The sequence below is a fragment of the Leptidea sinapis genome, chromosome 1, assembly GCF_905404315.1.
Source record: "Leptidea sinapis chromosome 1, ilLepSina1.1, whole genome shotgun sequence".
In the NCBI taxonomy this organism is placed as follows: Eukaryota; Metazoa; Arthropoda; class Insecta; order Lepidoptera; family Pieridae; genus Leptidea; species Leptidea sinapis.
Genome location: NC_066265.1, coordinates 19,649,106 through 19,673,227, shown reverse-complemented (window position 1 = coordinate 19,673,227; position 24,122 = coordinate 19,649,106). Strand labels below are relative to the sequence as shown.

At 33.8% G+C, this 24,122-nt stretch overlaps 2 protein-coding genes and 1 long non-coding RNA gene across 3 annotated transcripts; 2 read left to right on the top strand and 1 right to left on the bottom strand.

Moving 5' to 3' along the window:
- Positions 1–4,890: 4,890 nt before the first annotated feature.
- Positions 4,891–6,909, bottom strand: LOC126970823 (high mobility group protein HMGI-C). The gene is made up of 4 exons (XM_050816960.1): positions 6,751–6,909; positions 6,202–6,303; positions 5,954–6,109; positions 4,891–5,721 (listed from the first exon to the last, which is right to left on the bottom strand). Exons 2-4 carry the CDS (start codon positions 6,271–6,273, stop codon positions 5,593–5,595), a joined length of 357 nt encoding a protein of 118 aa, XP_050672917.1. The 5' UTR covers positions 6,274–6,303; positions 6,751–6,909; the 3' UTR covers positions 4,891–5,592.
- Positions 6,910–10,405: 3,496 nt separating this feature from the next.
- LOC126970878 (uncharacterized) lies at positions 10,406–11,861 on the top strand. Its single transcript, XR_007730712.1, has 2 exons — positions 10,406–10,601; positions 10,894–11,861. It is a non-coding gene; the product is annotated as an uncharacterized LOC126970878 (long non-coding RNA).
- Positions 11,862–22,459: 10,598 nt separating this feature from the next.
- Positions 22,460–23,613, top strand: LOC126980114 (uncharacterized). The gene is made up of 3 exons (XM_050829707.1): positions 22,460–22,577; positions 23,256–23,321; positions 23,606–23,613. Exons 1-3 carry the CDS (start codon positions 22,460–22,462, stop codon positions 23,611–23,613), a joined length of 192 nt encoding a protein of 63 aa, XP_050685664.1.
- Positions 23,614–24,122: the final 509 nt, after the last annotated feature.

Genomic DNA, 24,122 nt, shown 5'->3' with positions numbered 1-24,122 from the left:
GCAATAGGCCTGTAGTTTGCCGGATCCGAACTGTCTCCTTTTTTTGGATCGGATGGACAAGGGCTGACTTCGTCAACGTGCGTCAACTCCGGGGCATACGTTCTAAGCACGATAGGAGAAATGCCATCCGGCCCGCTCGACTTCCTGACGTTCAACGAAAACAGAGCTCGTCTAACAGTTTTCTGTCTGAACTGTACTTCAGGCATAGAGCTCTGACACCGCGGGATGGTTGGCGGTGTTTTTCCGTTGTCGTCAAGAGTCGAGTTGGAGGCGAAAAGAGCGCACAGGAGATCGGCTTTCTCTTTTGCCGTATGGGCCAGGGTGTCATTCCTCATGTGCAATGGCGGCATGGACGGCTGGTTGAAGTTACCGAGAGCAGCTTTCGACAACGACCAGAACTTGCGTGTTCCGGTCGGGTAACTGGAAAGATGCTCGCCGATTTTGACGACGTGCTTTGACTTCGCACGGGCGATTTGCCGCTTAAAAAATCTGGAGGCATGGTTAAATTTCCTCTTAAGAACTTTGCAGTTCGGATCCTTTGTGCCCAGCGCCGTAACCCGAGTTCGATACGCCTGTTTTTTGCAGTAAGATGCTGCTTTAACTGACGCATCGAACCAGGGCTGTGATCTGCCACCGATCGGTACTAGGTATAAAAATATCCATGCCCTGCAGTATCACATCGGCTACTGCAACGGCGCAGGCACAAGGATCATCCGATATGATTATTATTTATGTAAGCGACCGGATATTGAACACACTAATGTATTTTTTTAGAATAACTTTAAGACAGAATTAATTTACGAAACTTTGAGCATATTAGACCAAATCAATTTTATAACCAATGATTTTATTGTATCGCGTAGAAATTTCGTCTTAGAACTTCTTTTCTCGCTATTTCGTAAAGATGAGAAAGTATAGACTAGCACGGCATGTACGTGGGCCTTCTTTTAATCCACATTAATCTAATCTAGCATCCTAGCGATAATGGCATGGTAGTTCGTCTCGTGGTACCGGATAATTCGCCAAGTATCTCATCTTACGGGTCCTGTAAATCGATATTTCGTATAAGTACTCTACTGTAGGGTAGTTGCCGTTGCTAGCGCTGTTGATTTTAATATTTGTGACGGCATCTAATGCTTAAGACGATTCCCTAAATGACAAAAGCGCGTGGTTGCTTGGCGAAAAAGAAAATCTGCACCTTATATTAGTTTGTGACATCAGCTACAATAAACTTTCACTTGTACAACGGCACACGAGAATAATAAAGTTAGACTTGTACTTCTACTTGGCCGAAGAAGGTAATTGAGATTGAGTTCTCTGTAAATCAATTGCATTGAAGATGCGATATGTAGAAATTTGAGAGACCAATTCCTTAATGTTTGGACTTTGGACTCTCTTCGATTATTCTTTCTAATAAAAGTATATCAATTACTTCTTTTTATAATTTTTTTATTGTTTTAATTGTATCGACGAGACTTTATTGCAAGGGGCTTCTAATTAGCCGTGCTGTGCTGTACCTGCTGTGCCGTTACTTTCAAATGTCTCTCACATTTGAAACTCTCTCACCTCCCTGCTCTCTAAAATCATGGAGAGTATAATTAGCCGCCAGCTTTTAGTATACCTAGAGGGTCACCAGTTGATCAACGACCGACAGTACGGCTTTCGCCATGGACGGTCGGCAGGTGATCTTCTGGTATACCTAACACATAGATGGGCGGCGGCTATTGAAAGCAAGGGGGAAGGCCTGGCAGTTAGCCTGGATATAGCGAAGGCCTTTGATCGTGTATGGCACAAGGCGCTCCTCTCCAAACTTCCATCATTTGGGCTTCCCGAGAGCTTGTGCAAGTGGACCTCCAGCTTCCTCACTGGGCGTAGCATACAGGTAGTTGTCGGCGGATATTGCTCGAACCCGAAGCCCGTGAATGCTGGAGTGCCCCAAGGCTGTGTGCTATCTTCTACGCTGTTTCTTCTGCATATCAATGATATGTTGGACACCTCCAACATACATTGCTATGCGGACGACAGCACTGGTGATGCCGTATACACGGGCCATGCAGGTCTCTCTCGGGAAATCGTCGACCAGTGCCGGGAGAAACTTGTGTCTTCTATCGAGTCCTCTCTCGAGTCCTCTCTCGAGCAGGTCGCGGAATGGGGTAAATTGAACCTTGTCTGCGCGTTTACCACTAAAAAAACCCCATTTGTCGTATCACCGCTCTTCGAGAACACTTTTCTTAAAGCCGCGCCTAGTATCGGAATACTGGGTCTCGAAATCTCGAGCGATTGCCAATTCCGTCGCCATCTGGAGGGCAAAGCCAAATTGGCTTCGAAGAAGCTGGGCGTCATCAATAGAGCACGGCAATACTTCAAGCCGGCCCACATTCTAGCGCTCTACAAAGCGCAGGTCCGGCCACACATGGAGAATTGCTGTCATCTCTGGTCTGGCGCACCCCAGTATCTGCTCGATCCATTTGACCGCGTGCAACGTAGAGCAGCTCGAATTGTCGGGGACTCAGTGCTCTGTGAACGGCTGGATCTCTTGGCGTTGCGTAGAGACGTCGCATCATTGTGTGTCTTCTACCGCATTTATCCCGGGGAGTGTTCCGAAGAGCTGTTTAACCTGATTCCTGCCGCCGAATTCCACCTTCGCACGACACGCCACAAGTTAGGATTTCATCCCCACCATCTGGATGTGTGGCGGTCCTCCACAGTGAGATTTTCAAGGAGCTTTCTCCCTCGTACTACAAAGCTATGGAATGAGCTTCCTTGTGTGGTGTTTCCGGGACAATGCGACATGGGTACCTTCAAAAAAAGCGCGTACACCTACCTTAAAGGCCGGCAACGCTCTTGTGATTCCTCTGGTGTTGCAAGAGAATGTGGGCGGCGGTGATCACTTAACACCAGGTGACCCGTACGCTCGTTTGTCCTTCTATTTAATAATAAAAAAAAAACATTTATAGCGAACAATTAAGAACAAATTACGAACTAACGATATGCGATATTGAAAATTCAAAAATAGAAAAAAAAATTTTTTTGGGGGGCTAAGTTTGATGAGCCTAGCAAAATTTATGTTTAGTGGCGTAACGTATATTTTATGAAGTGAGGCCTTGGCTGCTTCATAATAATATGTAGTACATTGACTTATAAATGAATGGATCATGACAGATACTTAATTAGTTTAAATTCGAAGTTTTAAGTCTTCATTTTCAAAAAAAATATGTTTTTTTAAAGTGATACGTTGATAACACTCACTTCTGTGATTAATAACAGAAATTAAATTTGAAAACAAAATTTATGGACGATGCGAGGAATATTTGAATGTAGTTCCTGAAAAATGTTCCAAGCCACAAACATCACATATAAAGGAATTCGTGTTTAAAGTTTAATAATTATTAGTGTATTCCATACGTGAGCGTTAGGCTACTAAGTTATGATGTCATTTAAAAAGTGACATTTGATATGAACCGACCGTTTAAATGAAACACGTGACCAGTTTTGTGTTCTTAACTCATTTTCGACATGATTGTGGTTTGGAACGGTTTTAGAAGTAGATTCTGTAGATGAAACCACAACCTGAGAGTTGAACAAGACGTATATATAACGTGACGTCACTCGAACGGTTGGTTCAGTGGAAGAGCGCTCGCACGGAATGCGAGAGGTCGCGGGTTCTAGTCACGCATCGTTCATAAATTTTGTTTTAAAATTTATTTTGTGTAATTAATCCCAGAAGTAAGGATTATCTTTTTGTTTTTGGAATCATGTTGTTAAGAGAACTAACCACTACGTATATAGGTACATCGCCAGACAAAAAGTAGTAGGTATAACAAGTTTGTTTGTTCCTGGGATTATCAGTTTCTAGAAAATTCGATGACGTGCCTATGTACTTATATAATATAATGAGAAGCAACAATCAAATGTTTACTTTAAATTTTCCTCTTATTCATTCTTTAGGACCTAGGTTATAAATAGCTATCTTCTGCAGCACAAAGATGGTATAAATATATTGTCTGCATTGCCATAGCAAATGCACTTACCATAGGAAATGATCTGATATATATTTACTACTGATACTATGAAAATGCTCTTGAGTAATTCTAAAAAATATAGGCGATTCCAATGCTTTTATACCTCTATGTCAAAACACTCGCATTTATATTAGGTATACATTAATAAGGATAAGGAGACATCTCTTAGTAAATGGCGTTATTCACTAGTTTCCTCAGATCGAGTCAAGCATTAACTACAGAATATGTTACTTGTACCGACACCATTATTGTTTTTTAATAACAGCACGACTTGCATCTACCTATATTGCATCATATCATCCCCACCATGTATTTGTATCTTTCCTCTAGAGTATGGTTTCCATGGAACTTTCTTTCACATACAATCAATAGAATAAAGCTTTCTTGTGTAGTGTTTCTAAGATGATATGACATGGTTACTGTAAAAGCATAATATACACTTTCCTAACTTATATGGTGGTCACTTAACCTTTCCGCATCGGCCGTGCCCGCGGGCACTGGTAATTCAAAAAACAATGAGAGCGGCTGTGCCGCGGGGCACTCTTTTACCTCATCCAGTTTTCACCCTTATTAGGTGTACAAGATGGTTTATTTGCCTACGCAGTTATGAACGAGTGAATTCCCAAACACATTTCGATCAGGTGACATGTAAGCTCATTTGTCCACCTTTAAAAAAAATACGAGTCATAAATGACCTTCCCATGACATTACTGCACAGCTGATTATTAATCATTCTTAGCAATGAATTTGAATTTCGGGTGCCAAAATAAAGTTTATGAATATATTAGCTTATAGGTAATTTAACTATATTAGAATCTTTTTAGTCTTTCTGCCTAAGCCAATTTAGACAGAAATAATAAAACCATGAGATTTATAATATTATATTAATCTAAATTGTACATCCATGCACATACACACAGTAAAATATGTCAATATTCATGAGATTTCTCCAGACAAAAGGATTGTTATTTAAAATGGCACTACCCTAATAAACTTTAAATTATTTTTATGTCTAAATTTGGAAAATGAAGGAACCCATTTTTTTTTACATTAGTTCCTAAAAAGCCAATGATAACCTATACATATTTGTCTTAATAATAAAAGAAAACAAATTAGAAAAAATATTTATTAAAGAATAATACTTCAAAATAGAAGTCAAATCAATAGATTCAAAAATTGTAATATTAATTTGATTCCTTATAGAGATTACAAAATACCTATGATTATTATTATAATATGAATAAATCTACAAAACTGCTCTTACAAATTATATCTTAAACTTGTATGTTTCTAGGGAGAGCTAGACAAACCCAAATTTTACTCATGTAAATTAGATCTATACTTTTAAAATTAGAACAAAATATGTTAGTCAATTATTCCTGGAAAAAATATTTATTTACATATTTAAAATCTGGGTGAAATCTCAATTGAGGCTTGAATTGTCAAGATAACTGAAAAATGTTGCAGACACATTTGTTCAAACTGCAGTAAAGTTATATTAATTAAATGCAATCTCCATGTGAAGTTACCGTGACAACCAAATTACACTAAAGTGAAACATATAGTAAATTTACTGGTCGGAGCCTTCTTCCTCTTCCTCATCTTCTTCCTGTTCTTCTTCAGTTGAAGCTGCATCTTTTTTGGATGGAGCAGCATCTTTGCGTGGTCTACCACGTCCTCGGGATTCGCCTGATCCTCCCTTTTCAAAATTAAGTAATTACAATGTTAAAATGTATAAAAAATTAATGTTTATATAACCATTATAGATAACATGTAACTATAGCTAATGACCTATTTACATTTTGAATATAAAATCAGTATTGAGGGTTCAACAGCCTATACGATAGATCATTGATGATGACTATGGGACTAAGACATTAATAAATTTGGTTATTATTACAATACTCCAAAAAAATATCGATTTAGTTTACCTTAGCCTTAGGTGCCGCCTTCTTCTTGGAACCCTTAGGTCTGCCACGACCCCTTTTGGTAGCTGGAGCTTGCTCATCATCTGATGAATTTTTAGATTCCTTGACTTTTGGTGCTACTGCCGGCCTTCCACGCTTTTTTGAATCAACCTTTGATTCCTGTTAAATGAAACAAATTTAATATGAATTTAAATCAAATCCAGGTTGATTGGTTACTAGACTAGTCATATAAATTAAAATTATCTTTATACCGATTGTGTTCCATTTGCCTTGGGTCTGCCTCGCCCTTTCTTCTCCACTGCAGTTGATCCATCATCAGACATATTGAGTTAGGTAGAAATACAAAATAAAATCTGAAAAAAACAAATAATAATTAATTATTCTTGAATTATCAAAAAATGTCAATAACATTCTATTTCCTTTATAACATAAAGTTCAGAGATATGTAACATTACCAGTGAACCCAAGCCCAAGCTCACTCAAACAAATGAAGACATATTGCAAGCCGACTGCGACGCCGCTTGAACCCAAGCTCGACAACAATACGTTTATAATTTATATTTTATACAAGGGAATATTGTCGACCAAAACTAAAAAGCCTGTACAAACTATTTCTATTTTAAGAGTTAGTACTTACACATAAATAAAATTAATTACAAGCTTCTAAGTAATGGAGTCGGCCGTCTCTAATTATAACGAACTCTACTAAGCTATAAAATTGCTAGCATGAAAATGTTATTATGAAAATTTATGCGATTAATTCTTAATTTTTTTAGTATTTATTTAATATTTGTACTTACCAAATTGTACAATGCAAGATGCAAACAGTATAATGTATTCGCAAAAATGATTATGGCGGGCGACTAACACCAAACCAAAGCCAAGCGAAGAATTCGGAATTCTTAATTCTTCCTAGGCGTCAGTACAGAGGGCGCGAAAGCATTTTCAAAAGGTCAAAATAACATGTTGCGTAGAAAGACTAATCTCTACTGGTTTTGAGTTCTTACAATAGTTAGAAAAATAATTGCTTTGAAAATGTACATAATATTTTTAAAGTTTCATGTTGAATGAATTATTGAAATATTATTTATGAATTATCCATAAGAAATAAATTAAATACATATTATTTTACTACACGACAGAAGTGAAATTGAATACTGGCTAATTTTGATTAAATTAGACACCAAAATTATTCCTATACCATACAAAAATATGACTTTGACAATAACTGAAATAACAAATTCTCCCAGTATTATAAAAAATCTTAAAAATACAATATTCATATAATAAATACTACTACTACTTATTATCATATTTAAGTGAAAAAATCTTTAGCATCATTGGGATTTGAAAGTCAATGAAACGAAAAAGCAACAGTAAAAAGTCGAAAAAAAGTGTGAAAAGGGAGATAATGAGATAGGATGTATTAAACAGTGTTCCTTATGTTCGTGGTTATCTTTGTGCTTTTTTTTTCTTGTATCTTTTATCGATAATGTAAGCTCTGAGTCTAAATAAATATATATACGAATAAAATGTAAAATAATTATCATACCTTGTATGACTATGATCATTTCTAAAACCTACAATTATTATACTCTTCCCTAAATTTTACATTCGTCTCAATTATAGTTATTTTGCATTTTATAATTATTAGTGCGGGGTCCGTAATTTAGGTGATGGTTGGCCTGCGCCAGGTGAACCATCTCAGATTCATTAGAATAAACAGTAATATATCTAAATAAACATAAAAATAAACAGTAATATAAAACATTACAATAAACAGTAATATAGTACGAAGTAATTAAGTGACTTACATTTGACTGAATTTAGTCCTCTGATCACACTGTTCTAAATTTAGTTACTGAATTAGTCACCACTTAAAGCGCGGCGAATTTAGACGTGTCGTATAAGTACGAGGATGGCTCGTGTGTTGTCCAGGCACCAAAAATTTACCTTTGCCGAGCCCTGGCCCTTGGCTCAATTTAAATTGAAAAATGAATAAGAAGAACATGGGTGAAATAATATTTATTACTGCGCGGAAAGTTAGCAAACATGAATATTATGAGTGTTTTAGAATCAACAGACTTCCGAAATTATTTACGAATAGATTCGAGATCGTTTGACATATTATTTAATCTCGTGACACCGTTTATTAAAAAGCAAGACCCTACCCTACGAGACAGTATTAGTGCAAAAGAAAGATTAGTCATAACACTAAGATTTATTGCAACAGGAAATTCATATCAACTGCTGACAAAAATTATGACTGAAACTTGTTGGGCTATTTATTAAAGCGTTATATTATGTGCCAGCACATTATAAAAAGTGAGTGAAATTAAAACACTTTTTAATATAAAATATTTATTTATTTTAATCAGATATAATCAAATTGAAATCACTATTTAACCTTTTTTGTCCTTTAGGATATCTTTAGATAGGGCATATTTTTATACAGCTCTAAAATATTGAGCATAACTTCTTTTTCTTTCGTCATTTCATAGACTACGCTGCGCACTCGCACTTCACTTTTTTAGGAACACAAAACAAAACTTAAACAGTTACGTCCTCCACGCACGAAGACCCACGTGCGGCTAAAATCAGTACTACTAAATGAATGCGTTTCTAATTTGGCTTCTAAATTTAGGATGCTAGCTTGTTGAATGCGATCATACTTTTCTAAATTTATTAATGACTAAATTCAGCCATGTGTAATAAGCGCCTTAATATTTACTAATTTTTTACAATTTCAAATTACAACTTATAGTAAAAAGTAAAAACTAAAAATATTGATTGCTTTTATTATTATAAAATCAGCCTTTACATTCTCTTTGATTCTATGTTTATAATTTACATCCCAAAGAGTATAATAATATATAGGGAATTACATCCTCTTCGGAGTAGGTAATTGTTGATTATTAAAAAATATTAAAAATTGTAAATTAAAATTAACATACTAGTATTATCCATAGAAAATAGGATTCTCTTTATCTGTAATAATTATATCATATCGGAATACTTTACTTATTAGTAATTACTTTTTACATCGGTTTGGACTATGGAGGAACCTATTGAACCAAGCAAAGATGATTGCTGCAACAATGGTTGTAATCCTTGTATTTTTGATGTTTATGATATGCAAATGAAACTGTTTAGAAAATCTAAGGAGAAAGCAAGGATTTCTTTTACTACACTATCTAATGGTATCTCCCAGCTTAAATATGCACCGTTTTTTGTAGTAGAAGCGATAGACATATGTCGCTATCATAAATTAATTAAATTTAAAAAAAGAACTGAAGGAAACACTGTTTCATGGAAACCCGGCAGTCATTTTTTTATTCTTATTAGATTGGATGAAGATAAATATTCCAGAGCTTACACCCCTATTAAATTAACAACACAATTAAAAGAGGATTTTGATTTTTCAATTATTATTAAATCATATGAGGGTGGTCTAGTTTCAAAGTATTTATATAATCTTGAAAGAAATGACACTACATTATGGAGAGGGCCATTCAGCTCATATGATGTTGTTCCCAATAAATATAAAAATATTGTTATGGTCGGTCAAGGAACTGGTGTAATACCATTAATTTCGATCATAGACATCATACTAAGGGATGAGGATGATATGACCAAAGTTTTCTTACATTATTGTTGTCAATCAATTGACCAAGTGTTATTCAGAGATGATCTTTATTCATTTAAATCATATTGGAATTTTAATTACAACATATATTTAAGTAAGACTGAAGCCTGCAATAGCTCCCACCAAATCAGTTCATGTAGATATGAAGAACCCATTAAAACAAATAGACTAAATATAAATTTGTTGGAAATATGTTCATCTAATCAATATCTTCTTTGTGGTTCTACTGATTTCATGAATCACTTCCAAGAGCACTTATTGTCATGCAATGTTCCAACACAAAATATAATTCTATTTTAATTTTTGTTATACATTGCAACTGGTTTTTTCAAAATCATATAAAAGTGAATTAATTTGAATGCTTAAACAAATCAAGAGACATTTAAAGAAGATATAGTAATGAAACAAATAACAGCCATCTTTGGTCCAGGTGGATAACTGAAAATAAATATAAGTTGTTTAGGGATCAGTTGTCGTAATTCATATAATAGTTGTAATAATAAGATGTGCAAGAATACAAAATAAGTAACGGTACAATGAAATGATTCATGTTTGATGATATTGATTGCAATTATGTTTATAAATAACATGACAGAGGATTTTTGTTCATATTGTATGCTTTTATTATAAAAATTGAAAAAAGAAACAGGCAAATAAAACCTTAAATTATTTTTATAACAATAGCTTGTTACAATTTATACATAGTGTATATGACTCACCTAAAAAAAATTAAAATTTATCATTTGTGAATTAAATTACAATAAGTAATTTAATAATAATATGTACTGTATAAGTTTATTTACAAAATATTACCATATTGAGGAAAATTTAAAAAAAAACAGAATGACTGTGCTCATGCGTAAAGCTTACAGATGCTTCTTATAAGACATGTACAACAATCTATAAGATACTACGGACGGGTTCACAAAATCTTACAAAAGATGGAGGAAAAAAACATAAAGAAAATCACTTCCAAGGTTCTAGCTATGGCATCCAAACAATAAGGTACTGTTTGTAAAAATCAAAGTGGCTTGCGCACAAAACATCTTATAAACATTACTAAGATTCTCGGGGTTTTTAGATATCGAAGATGACTGCAATGCAGAATTATTATTTCAACAATATTTATGTTAATTTGGGGTAGTCGGGGATATTTTTTAAAATCTAAGATGGTCGATGCGTAAATTTATGTTTCACATAAAAATATATACTACATAGTTTCCGAATTTCTCTGGTTAGTAAAGAACAAATTTGGCATTATTTTTAAATCAAAGATTTATTAGGGGTGTTTTTTTAGAGGTTTAAGTTGGCATTACTGTTCAAGATTGCGACCCCCATTCAGAGCCCATCCCCAGAGACGCCGTACAGAAGAAGCTATTGCTACTGTAGAGCGTAGCATTGAGGAAGACCCAAATAAGTCCATCCGCAATCGAGCACAGTAATTGGATCTGTGTCCATCCACTTTATGGAAGATTTTGCGGATGGATCTTGGTTTGCGTGCTTACAAAATCCAACTCGTGCAAGAATTGAAGCCAAACGATCATCAAGCTAGGCGTAGATTCGTCGAATGGGCCCAAAACGAGATTGCCGTTGTTCCCGATTTTCGTAAGCGAATTTTGTTTAGCGATGAAGCGCATTTCTGGTTAAATGGCTACGTCAACAAACAAAACTGCCGCATTTGGAGTGAAGCTAATCCTCAAGTGTATGTCGAAACACCGTTACATCTCAAATCAAAAACTGACTGTTTGGTGCGCCTTATGGGCTGGTTGAATCATTATTCCGTACTTCTTCAAAAACGATGATGGCCAGAACGTTACAGTCAATGGTGATCGGTATAGAGCCATGATTACTTACTTTCATTCCTGAATTGAACAACCATGATGTCCAGGAGCTGTGGTTCCAACAAGACGGCGCAACATGTCACACAGCTCGTGCCACAATTAATTTATTGAAAGACACGTTTGGTGACCGCCTAATTTCACGTTTTGGACCTGTGAATTGGCCTCCAAGATCTTGTGATTTAACACCGCAAGACTTATTTCTGTGGGGCTATGTAAAGTCATTGGTCTATGCGCATAAGCCACAAACGCTTGACCATTTGGAAGACAACATTCGCCGTGTTATTGCCGATATACGGCCACAAAAAACGTCATCGAAAATTGGACGTCCAGATTGGACTACATCCGAGCCAGCCGTGGCGGTCATATGCCAGAAATCATATTTAAAATGTAATGCCACAAGATAAAATTCATGTCAATCGAATAATCCATCGTTGTTTTATTGCAATTTAAAGTTCTATACCTCTAAAAAAAATACCCTTTATTTGTGTGGTTGTCATGTGGGACATTATTGGACAATCTCATAGAGATGTCTTCTGCTGAAGAACCTGTGGCAATGATAGAAGCATCCATCCATCCTGCTGAAGAGCAGCGGCTCTATTGGTCCCTGTCAGCATTTAGCAAATCTTCATTACCAGTCCTAGGCTTGTACAATCACAAATAATGCATATCATCAAAATCATTGATCTCTGCTACTTTGGATTCAATTGGTAAAACTGATCCTATGCAAGGACACTGAACAAGCTGTTGGAATCATGGGTTCCTACCAGCATGAAAGGAATTTGATATATCACTCTACCTTTGGCAATGAAAATTTATATCACATTTTTGCGCATATTCATTTACTCCAATGCCTATATAAGGCCCATACTTTAATACGAATGTGAGGCCTTGATTCTAAAGAGCAACTGCGGAAATGCATGCATTGCTTATTGGCCAAGCTAGATGCTAAGTGAATAACTTGGGGTTGGAGGAGGTGAATCGCGAACTGATGCAGATCATCTAATGAAGATGGCTTATCTAAATCACTAACTTAGGGTAGGTTCGGTTACTTGGCTACTCCAGAAACGAGCTATTTAAATTGATAATGCTGATTCGTAGCTGGTAATTATCCAGAATGACAATTTTCGCGGAGCTTTACAACCTCGCCAAAGACTGAAATATGCGAAGCTGACTGCCAGCCTTCACTAGCTGTAGAAGCACTGAAAGAAGAAAAAATCTATCTCAACCTAGGAGAACAATTCTCTAAATCCTACCCCATATATAATTTTGCCAGCGGCTTCAAAATTAACTGCAATTTCTATTAAAGTACGACTGTGTCTTAAATTTGAATTTGGAATAAAGTGTTTTATACACCACTTCATAAATGTGCCAGTAAAATTCTCAAATGATTAAAACCTCTTTCGGTATTGTACTTTCTAAAGGGACGGAAAAAATTAAAATCATCCGATTTGAATGCAAATAGATACGTTCTAACAATAAAACGCTTATTAAACACTTACCTTCTTCCAAGCGTTATCTAAAACATGAGATAGTAGCTTACTCGATTTCCGGCGAATGTTGGTACCTATTGATGTCCAGACTACCAATTGGCTATTGCCATTCCACCAAAAACTATAATAATATATAGGGAATTCTACCTATCCGCCCATTTGACATTTTACCACACTAGGCAGCCGGCGGTGTCGGTTTTGAAAATAAGTTTTTACTCATGGCTCGAATATTTTCTCCACCAGGGTTTTAAAGCATTAGGCTTCGAAGAAGGTAAGGATTGCCTGGTGGGTGAATGCTAATATCAGTAAGTAATCTACTTGATAAGTTACGTTAAATTTTATTATGTACTTGCCTAAGGGTTTATAATTTTATTATATAATGGAATTAAAAATTATTTCGTGTAGTTTGTTTTAATTTAATAAACTTGTTAGGCTTTAAACTACCCTTGCTTAATATTACAGAGTATTAATACTACAAAATTACAATCATCAAAATATAAAATTAATTACCAGGTGTAAACAGAGTTGTTATAAGAGATTTTATTCTAAGACGGGTCGGTAAGACTTCTCGTCTGTAAATTTAATAAAAGTGTTTCTCGACTTCTACCTCTACTCAGTGAGTCCTCTATTTAATGAGTGAAAATTTTAAATCGTGCAAGTGGTATTAATGAATTATAAATATAAAATGAAAATAATAATCAGTTAAATAAAATGGCAGATTCCTAGAAACATTTTACTCTTTCATCCAATGATATTTAAAAGTATAGATAGGTTACCTAGACAACATTCGGTGTTTGTAAATGATACACAAACGCACACATGAATAATTTAACATTGCAATAGCACACTACATTACGATTACACGTCAAAGAAGGATAGTAAATGCAATTATCGCAAGTGAAAAAGAGATAACTCTAATTTGCTAATTGCTTCGTATTTGCATAGCAAAAACACAGAATCATTCACCAGATATAATTTTTTACCGTACACCGTGATTTATGATTAAAATAAAATTAATTCATGAGTTCATGTAATAAGAGTTATAAAGTAGTAAAACTACATTTAAATTAGGTAAATTAGGTGTTATTGATTTAAAAAAATAATATTTATTATAATATATAGCCATATTAATGGTATAAATTATGTGTATATAAAATATCAAAAAAACATACAGACATATCAAAACAAAACCGAAACAGTAAGGGTTCCATTTTTACTAACGATAGCTCCCAAAAATTTTTAAGTTGACAATAATTATTTCTGGTATATTATATTATTTATGAATGTATTTTTGTTGAAGGTTTATTACAATAAGATAAAGGGAGAAACAGAAAATGCTCCATTGATTCTTCTGCAGTTAGCAAGGGATATACCGAAAGGGCAGTGTTACTAAAAAAACTCCTACGCAAGCAGATAGCATTTACTGTGTACGTCCGCTACCTACCCTAAAACTTGTTTTTGTAGTTTGATAGTTCACCTATACGCACTTGTTTATTTAAAAATATCAAACTTCATATTACATTTACTGTAACAACGCCTTTTTTACACCATTTCCGAAATTGTCCTAAAATATACTACCTCGATCATCAGACAGGGTAGTTGCGGTATATTCGGAGTATTATCGTATCGTTCCAAATGTGTCGTTGTCGATTTTGTGAGTAGACCTCCTGGTACGTTACATACTTTCCAAGATTAAGTACTAATAAAATATCAAATAGCCTGCTATTACTAATCTCATTCTATACCACCTTTATTATAAGACTTTGAAAGCCAGAACTTCTTATATTCATCATAATATTATTTAAGAAAGACGCTCACTAACTAACAAGAAAACTTAAATTCCGCAATCAAGCCGTTACGAACGCTATGAATTTTGCCTACGATTTCACTTGTGGTTGATTAATCTATGACATACTATTTGTCCTTGTCGCGCTGCAGTTGACATCATATTCCCTATCTTGCTCCAACCACCACGTTAATAATTCGAGATTTATTTGTAAATAAGAAATAAAATCGTGATAAAATACAAATACGACTTTCTTTTATATAATTTCTTATGGTGTGAAATACCTTCACTCTTATATATCTTGCAAACATAGTTTTTACATTTTCTTAACACACAGGTTGGCATTTTAGATTATTATTGTCACGCCACGAAAACGTTCCGCTTAGCTCGCTGCTGTTAGCCGACTAAATGAAATTACGACAATTGTCTGAATTTGTCTGCAACATTTTGCGCGCGCTAAGGCGATATCTACCTCTTTATTGTATATAATATCATTGCTTTCATCAATACATAAGAATAAAAGAGAAAATCAAGAACCAGATAATGACTTGACTTGTAAAAATGTACGTGTTTATTTTTTAATGAATAATAATATCAATATGACTCTATATCATTCTTTGTAAAATAAATATAGCCTCACTTGTTAAAAATTTAATAAAGAATTTTTTTATTCTAGGTAGAGAATGAAATGCCAACTTTGCTCAAAATATGAGGTATAGCACAGCTCGTGCCACAATTAATTTATTGAAAGACACGTTTGGTGACCGCCTAATTTCACGTTTTGGACCTGTGAATTGGCCTCCAAGATCTTGTGATTTAACACCGCAAGACTTATTTCTGTGGGGCTATGTAAAGTCATTGGTCTATGCGCATAAGCCACAAACGCTTGACCATTTGGAAGACAACATTCGCCGTGTTATTGCCGATATACGGCCACAAAAAACGTCATCGAAAATTGGACGTCCAGATTGGACTACATCCGAGCCAGCCGTGGCGGTCATATGCCAGAAATCATATTTAAAATGTAATGCCACAAGATAAAATTCATGTCAATCGAATAATCCATCGTTGTTTTATTGCAATTTAAAGTTCTATACCTCTAAAAAAAATACCCTTTATTTGTGTGGTTGTCATGTGGGACATTATTGGACAATCTCATAGAGATGTCTTCTGCTGAAGAACCTGTGGCAATGATAGAAGCATCCATCCATCCTGCTGAAGAGCAGCGGCTCTATTGGTCCCTGTCAGCATTTAGCAAATCTTCATTACCAGTCCTAGGCTTGTACAATCACAAATAATGCATATCATCAAAATCATTGATCTCTGCTACTTTGGATTCAATTGGTAAAACTGATCCTATGCAAGGACACTGAACAAGCTGTTGGAATCATGGGTTCCTACCAGCATGAAAGGAATTTGATATATCACTCTACCTTTGGCAATGAAAATTTATATCACATTTTTGCGCATATTCATTTACTCCAATGCCTATATAAGGCCCATACTTTAATACGAATGTGAGGCCTTGATTCTAAAGAGCAACTGCGGAAATGCATGCATTGCTTATTGGCCAAGCTAGATGCTAAGTGAATAACTTGGGGTTGGAGGAGGTGAATCGCGAACTGATGCAGATCATCTAATGAAGATGGCTTATCTAAATCACTAACTTAGGGTAGGTTTGGTTACTTGGCTACTCCAGAAACGAGCTATTTAAATTGATAATGCTGATTCGTAGCTGGTAATTATCCAGAATGACAATTTTCGCGGAGCTTTACAACCTCGCCAAAGACTGAAATATGCGAAGCTGACTGCCAGCCTTCACTAGCTGTAGAAGCACTGAAAGAAGAAAAAATCTATCTCAACCTAGGAGAACAATTCTCTAAATCCTACCCCATATATAATTTTGCCAGCGGCTTCAAAATTAACTGCAATTTCTATTAAAGTACGACTGTGTCTTAAATTTGAATTTGGAATAAAGTGTTTTATACACCACTTCATAAATGTGCCAGTAAAATTCTCAAATGATTAAAACCTCTTTCGGTATTGTACTTTCTAAAGGGACGGAAAAAATTAAAATCATCCGATTTGAATGCAAATAGATACGTTCTAACAATAAAACGCTTATTAAACACTTACCTTCTTCCAAGCGTTATCTAAAACATGAGATAGTAGCTTACTCGATTTCCGGCGAATGTTGGTACCTATTGATGTCCAGACTACCAATTGGCTATTGCCATTCCACCAAAAACTATAATAATATATAGGGAATTCTACCTATCCGCCCATTTGACATTTTACCACACTAGGCAGCCGGCGGTGTCGGTTTTGAAAATAAGTTTTTACTCATGGCTCGAATATTTTCTCCACCAGGGTTTTAAAGCATTAGGCTTCGAAGAAGGTAAGGATTGCCTGGTGGGTGAATGCTAATATCAGTAAGTAATCTACTTGATAAGTTACGTTAAATTTTATTATGTACTTGCCTAAGGGTTTATAATTTTATTATATAATGGAATTAAAAATTATTTCGTGTAGTTTGTTTTAATTTAATAAACTTGTTAGGCTTTAAACTACCCTTGCTTAATATTACAGAGTATTAATACTACAAAATTACAATCATCAAAATATAAAATTAATTACCAGGTGTAAACAGAGTTGTTATAAGAGATTTTATTCTAAGACGGGTCGGTAAGACTTCTCGTCTGTAAATTTAATAAAAGTGTTTCTCGACTTCTACCTCTACTCAGTGAGTCCTCTATTTAATGAGTGAAAATTTTAAATCGTGCAAGTGGTATTAATGAATTATAAATATAAAATGAAAATAATAATCAGTTAAATAAAATGGCAGATTCCTAGAAACATTTTACTCTTTCATCCAATGATATTTAAAAGTATAGATAGGTTACCTAGACAACATTCGGTGTTTGTAAATGATACACAAACGCACACATGAATAATTTAACATTGCAATAGCACACTACATTACGATTACACGTCAAAGAAGGATAGTAAATGCAATTATCGCAAGTGAAAAAGAGATAACTCTAATTTGCTAATTGCTTCGTATTTGCATAGCAAAAACACAGAATCATTCACCAGATATAATTTTTTACCGTACACCGTGATTTATGATTAAAATAAAATTAATTCATGAGTTCATGTAATAAGAGTTATAAAGTAGTAAAACTACATTTAAATTAGGTAAATTAGGTGTTATTGATTTAAAAAAATAATATTTATTATAATATATAGCCATATTAATGGTATAAATTATGTGTATATAAAATATCAAAAAAACATACAGACATATCAAAACAAAACCGAAACAGTAAGGGTTCCATTTTTACTAACGATAGCTCCCAAAAATTTTTAAGTTGACAATAATTATTTCTGGTATATTATATTATTTATGAATGTATTTTTGTTGAAGGTTTATTACAATAAGATAAAGGGAGAAACAGAAAATGCTCCATTGATTCTTCTGCAGTTAGCAAGGGATATACCGAAAGGGCAGTGTTACTAAAAAAACTCCTACGCAAGCAGATAGCATTTACTGTGTACGTCCGCTACCTACCCTAAAACTTGTTTTTGTAGTTTGATAGTTCACCTATACGCACTTGTTTATTTAAAAATATCAAACTTCATATTACATTTACTGTAACAACGCCTTTTTTACACCATTTCCGAAATTGTCCTAAAATATACTACCTCGATCATCAGACAGGGTAGTTGCGGTATATTCGGAGTATTATCGTATCGTTCCAAATGTGTCGTTGTCGATTTTGTGAGTAGACCTCCTGGTACGTTACATACTTTCCAAGATTAAGTACTAATAAAATATCAAATAGCCTGCTATTACTAATCTCATTCTATACCACCTTTATTATAAGACTTTGAAAGCCAGAACTTCTTATATTCATCATAATATTATTTAAGAAAGACGCTCACTAACTAACAAGAAAACTTAAATTCCGCAATCAAGCCGTTACGAACGCTATGAATTTTGCCTACGATTTCACTTGTGGTTGATTAATCTATGACATACTATTTGTCCTTGTCGCGCTGCAGTTGACATCATATTCCCTATCTTGCTCCAACCACCACGTTAATAATTCGAGATTTATTTGTAAATAAGAAATAAAATCGTGATAAAATACAAATACGACTTTCTTTTATATAATTTCTTATGGTGTGAAATACCTTCACTCTTATATATCTTGCAAACATAGTTTTTACATTTTCTTAACACACAGGTTGGCATTTTAGATTATTATTGTCACGCCACGAAAACGTTCCGCTTAGCTCGCTGCTGTTAGCCGACTAAATGAAATTACGACAATTGTCTGAATTTGTCTGCAACATTTTGCGCGCGCTAAGGCGATATCTACCTCTTTATTGTATATAATATCATTGCTTTCATCAATACATAAGAATAAAAGAGAAAATCAAGAACCAGATAATGACTTGACTTGTAAAAATGTACGTGTTTATTTTTTAATGAATAATAATATCAATATGACTCTATATCATTCTTTGTAAAATAAATATAGCCTCACTTGTTAAAAATTTAATAAAGAATTTTTTTATTCTAGGTAGAGAATGAAATGCCAACTTTGCTCAAAATATGAGGTATAGCATTTCCGAGAAAAAAATAGCAATGGTCCAAGCTCTTCAGCAATACGTGAGTGCCCAGTTGGTAACACGGCAACCACTTAATTTATATAATTATAATGTGTTTTTTTGTATCTGTTAATTATTATTAAGTTTTACTTCAATCTCACGTAAAGATTACATTCCCACACTTTTTTTGAACTAATTACAATTTTTGGATTTTAAATCACATAATATTATAATACCTACTTTCTAGTGAACTGTGTTCTCATAATTTTAAAGGCGTTGTGAAGAGTCGTTGTATCAAATTATTAAACGAATTTTAAGTGATGCTCACTGCTCCAATACTTGTATTATTGTAATGATTGGGAGAAGAGATAATTTAAATAAAAAAAATCTACAAAAACTATACAGTGAATTAAATAGCTAATCTTATAATGTACACATTGCCATATATGCCTGATTTGCCACAGGAGAACAAAATACGATACAATTTAAACAATTTGTTAACCCTATTGTCTAATTCTCATTATTTGACATGTAATGATAATATATTATCTAATAAAATACAGATAATAGACATTAAATAATATAATTAATCATAAAAAATGTAAGGTTTTGACATCTGATAGGTTACACCTATCTAATTTCTATAAAAGACAGATAGCAAAATCGCTATCATATTATTTATACTATAACACTGCCAACTATTTGGCAACCCCTGCTTCTTTTGAGCAGTTTAGTTGTAAGTCGATAAGCACTGCTTCATTGAGCAGTGTGATAACTTTATGGACTCCGCTTCTATTGAGCAGAATAATAATTTAATATCCACTGCTTCTATTGAGCAGAGTATTAATTTAATAACCACTGCTTCTATTGAGCAGTGTACTAATTTAAGCAAAGATTTGGAATATTTTCCAAAAAATTAAACAATAAGACAATAGGGGACTCCTCTAGCAGTGTAAAAACACAATGTAATATAACAAGTACTAGAATAAGTAATAATATTATTATTTATATAAGTAATATTATTATTAATAATAATATTGTGGGCCTCTCTGTTGAACGTACAATTGAAATAGCCTGTGCAGAGCTCGAGCGCGCCATTGTTGTTAGTATATACAGACCCCCGGATGCAGTATATGAATTATTTGAATGTGTATTAGAGGAGGTTTCATTAAAATTATCTGAGTCTAAGAAGTATATCTAATATCTATCTAATAAGTATGTATATATATATATATATATATATGTGGTGATTTTAATAAAAAATTATTAGAAAAATCCACAACCAGTATTAGATTCAGATCTTTATTCAAATCATATGATTTAACCAATATTTTCTTAGAGCCTACTAGAGTAACTGGCACCTCCAAAAGCTGTGTTGATAACATATTTACCAATTATAAACCCATTTCTCAGGCAATAATTAACAAACTGAGTTCAGACCACTTTGATCAGTTAGCCTCTTTTAATATTGAGGTCAATAAATGTACTAAAATTAAAAAGTTTACGTTTGTTCCTGTGAATAATAGGCGAATGGAGAAATATAGAGGCAATGTGTCAGTTAAACCATTTAATTTGGTTTTATTCAAATATAATATTAATCCCAATGAAATGTATGATGTGTTATATAAAATAATTAAAACAGAGTTTGCTTCTATATTTACTTCTAAGACAGTTAAATCAGGTGGTCTCATGTCATTCAATGATTGGGCAACAGCTGGCATTCATAGGAGCAGAAAAAGGCTATATGAACTATATAGTGAGAGATCAATGTATAATCATGATGCATCTTTTCTTGAGTATGTTAAAAAATACTCTAAATTATTTAAAAGTGTTTGTTCTATTGCAAAGTCTATACATATCAGACAAATAATTAAAAATGCACCAAATAAAATAAAGATGACTTGGAATGTTATTAACTGGGAATCTGGAAGATTGAAAGACCGCAACATTGAATATAATCTAACAATACAATAATTCAATCTCAGCAGGAAGTTGCTACTGCTTTTGAGAATTTTTTTTCTGAGATTCCAGTTTTTATAACAAACACTCTTGTCTCCTCCACCAGTGTTGATGAGTCACTTCTTATAGAAAATGTTATAGGATGTCAACAAAGTTTCAATTTTAGTTTTGTTAGCCCTGGAGAAATAATTAAAACTTTTAAATCTCTAGAGATGAAAAAAACTGTTGATATATGGGGCATTTCTGTTAAAATAATAAGTTCAATAATTGATGTCACAGCACCATATCTTGCAATAGTCTTTAATAATTGTATTAACCATGGCGTGTTTCCTGACCTTCTGAAACATAGCAAAATTACACCAATATTTAAATCGGGGTGCTCTTCTGACCCGAATAACTATCGGCCTGTGTCGGCTTTGCCGACCCTTAGTAAAATTTTTGAAAAAATAATTTTAAGCCAAATGCTTACTTACTTTAACTCTCATAAGTTACTTCATTTGAAACAATTTGGCTTAACTAGGGGACGTTCAACAACGAATGCAGGTGTTGAGCTTATCAAGAATATTTTTGATGCCTGGAAGGAATCGCAGAATGCTCTTGGCATCTTCTGTGATTTATCTAAGGCTTTTGATTGTGTTCAACATTCAACGCTGGTCAGGAAGCTATGTTCACTATGGCATAAAACGGAACTGCGCTCGATCTTCTGATTTCATATCTAAACAATAGAATTCAGAAGGTCAACGTGAATGGCAGGAGATCTCCTGGAACTCCTCTCAGTATGGGGGTACCACAAGGGTCTATTCTCGGACCGTTCCTCTTCCTTATCTATATAAATAATCTTCCTAATCTTATAGAGAAAAAACATAAGGTAGTATTGTTTGGACGACACTTCACTGATTTTCAAAGTGAAAAGAAACCAAGCTATGTATGACGAAGTGAACGATATTCTATCTGACATCATGTACTGGTTTAGCGCTAATAACCTGCTGTTAAATAGCAAGAAAACGAAATATATAAAATTTACCGTAATTAAATTAATATTAAAAATTGTAAATTAAAATTATCATACTAGTATTATCCATAGAAAATAGGATTCTCTTTATCTGTTATAATTATATCATATCGGAATACTTTACTTATCAGTAATTACTTTTTACATTGGTTTGGACTATGGAGGAACCTATTGAACCAAGCAAAGATGATTGCTGCAACAATGGTTGTAATCCTTGTATTTTTGATGTTTATGATATGCAAATGAAACTGCTTAGAAAATCTAAGGAGAAAGCAAGTATTTCTTTTACTACACTATGTAATGGTTTCTCCCAGCTTAAATATGCACCGTTTTTTGTAGTAGAAGCGATAGACATATGTCGCTATCATAAATTAATTAAATTTAAAAATAGAACAACACAATTAAAAGAGGATTTTGACTTTTCAATTATTATTAAATCATATGAGGGTGGTCTAGTTTCAAAGTATTTATATAATCTTGAAAGAAATGACACTACATTATGGAGAGGGCCATTCAACTCATATGATGTTGTTCCCAATAAATATAAAAATATTGTTATGGTCGGTCAAGGTACTGGACCTAGACCACCCTCATATGATTTAATAATAATTGAAAAGTCAAAATCCTCTTTTAATTGTGTTGTTAATTTAATAGGGGTGTAAGCTCTGGAATATTTATCTTCATCCAATCTAATAAGAATAAAAAAATGACTGCCGGGTTTCCATGAAACAGTGTTTCCTTCAGTTATTTTTTTAAATTTAATTAATTTGTGATAGCGACATATGTCTATCGCTTCTACTACAAAAAACGGTGCATATTTATATCATTAGATAGTGTAGTAAAAAAAAAATATTTGCGTAGTACCATTAATTTCGATCATAGACATCATACTAAGGGATGAGGATGATATGACCAAAGTTTTCTTACATTATTGTTGTCAATTAATTGACCAAGTTTTATTCAGAGATGATCTTTATTCATTTAAATCATATTGGAGTTTTAATTACTACATATATTTAAGTAAGACTGAAGCCTGCAATAGCTGTCACCAAATCAGTTCATGTAGATATGAAGAACCCATTAAAACAAATAGACTAAATATAAATTTGTTGGAAATATGTTCATCTAATCAATATCTTCTTTGTGGTTCTACTGATTTCATGAATCACTTCCATGAGCACTTATTGTCATGCAATGTTCCAACACAAAATATAATTCTATTTTAATTTTTGTTATACATTGCAACTGGTTTTTTCAAAATCATATACAAGTGAATTAATTTGAATGCTTAAACAAATCAAGAGACATTTAAAGAAGATATAGTAATGAAACAAATAACAGCCATCTTAGGTGATAATTTTGGAATGAGTTGTAGTTTTTTTGCCTATAAGTGATTTCACATCCAATTTTGAATAAAAATATTTGAATTTGAAAGTTCATACAACATTGCAGAAGCGTTGTAATGTCCCAATTTCAAAAAACGCTCCTGCATAGGATTTGATTTTTTTTGTCCGAAAATCCGATACTTCGCGTGTTCTTTTTTTCGAAAATACTTACGCCGAACGGTCTCAAAGGCGAGGCAAAGAGCCTCGATCAATATACGAAGCGGTTGACTCAAAGGCACACACTGATAGCTCTATCTGCAGCCGTGCCATGTGCCGGCGGCTCTCTAAGATTAAGTTTTATGATATTTTGTCATTTACGTAGTTACAAAAATACATAGTTTCTCATACATATTATAAAATACTTAAATTTAAGAATGAAAATAATTTGTGTGTGAATGTGTGTGCATGTGAATAGAAATAAAAAAAGGCAATAGAT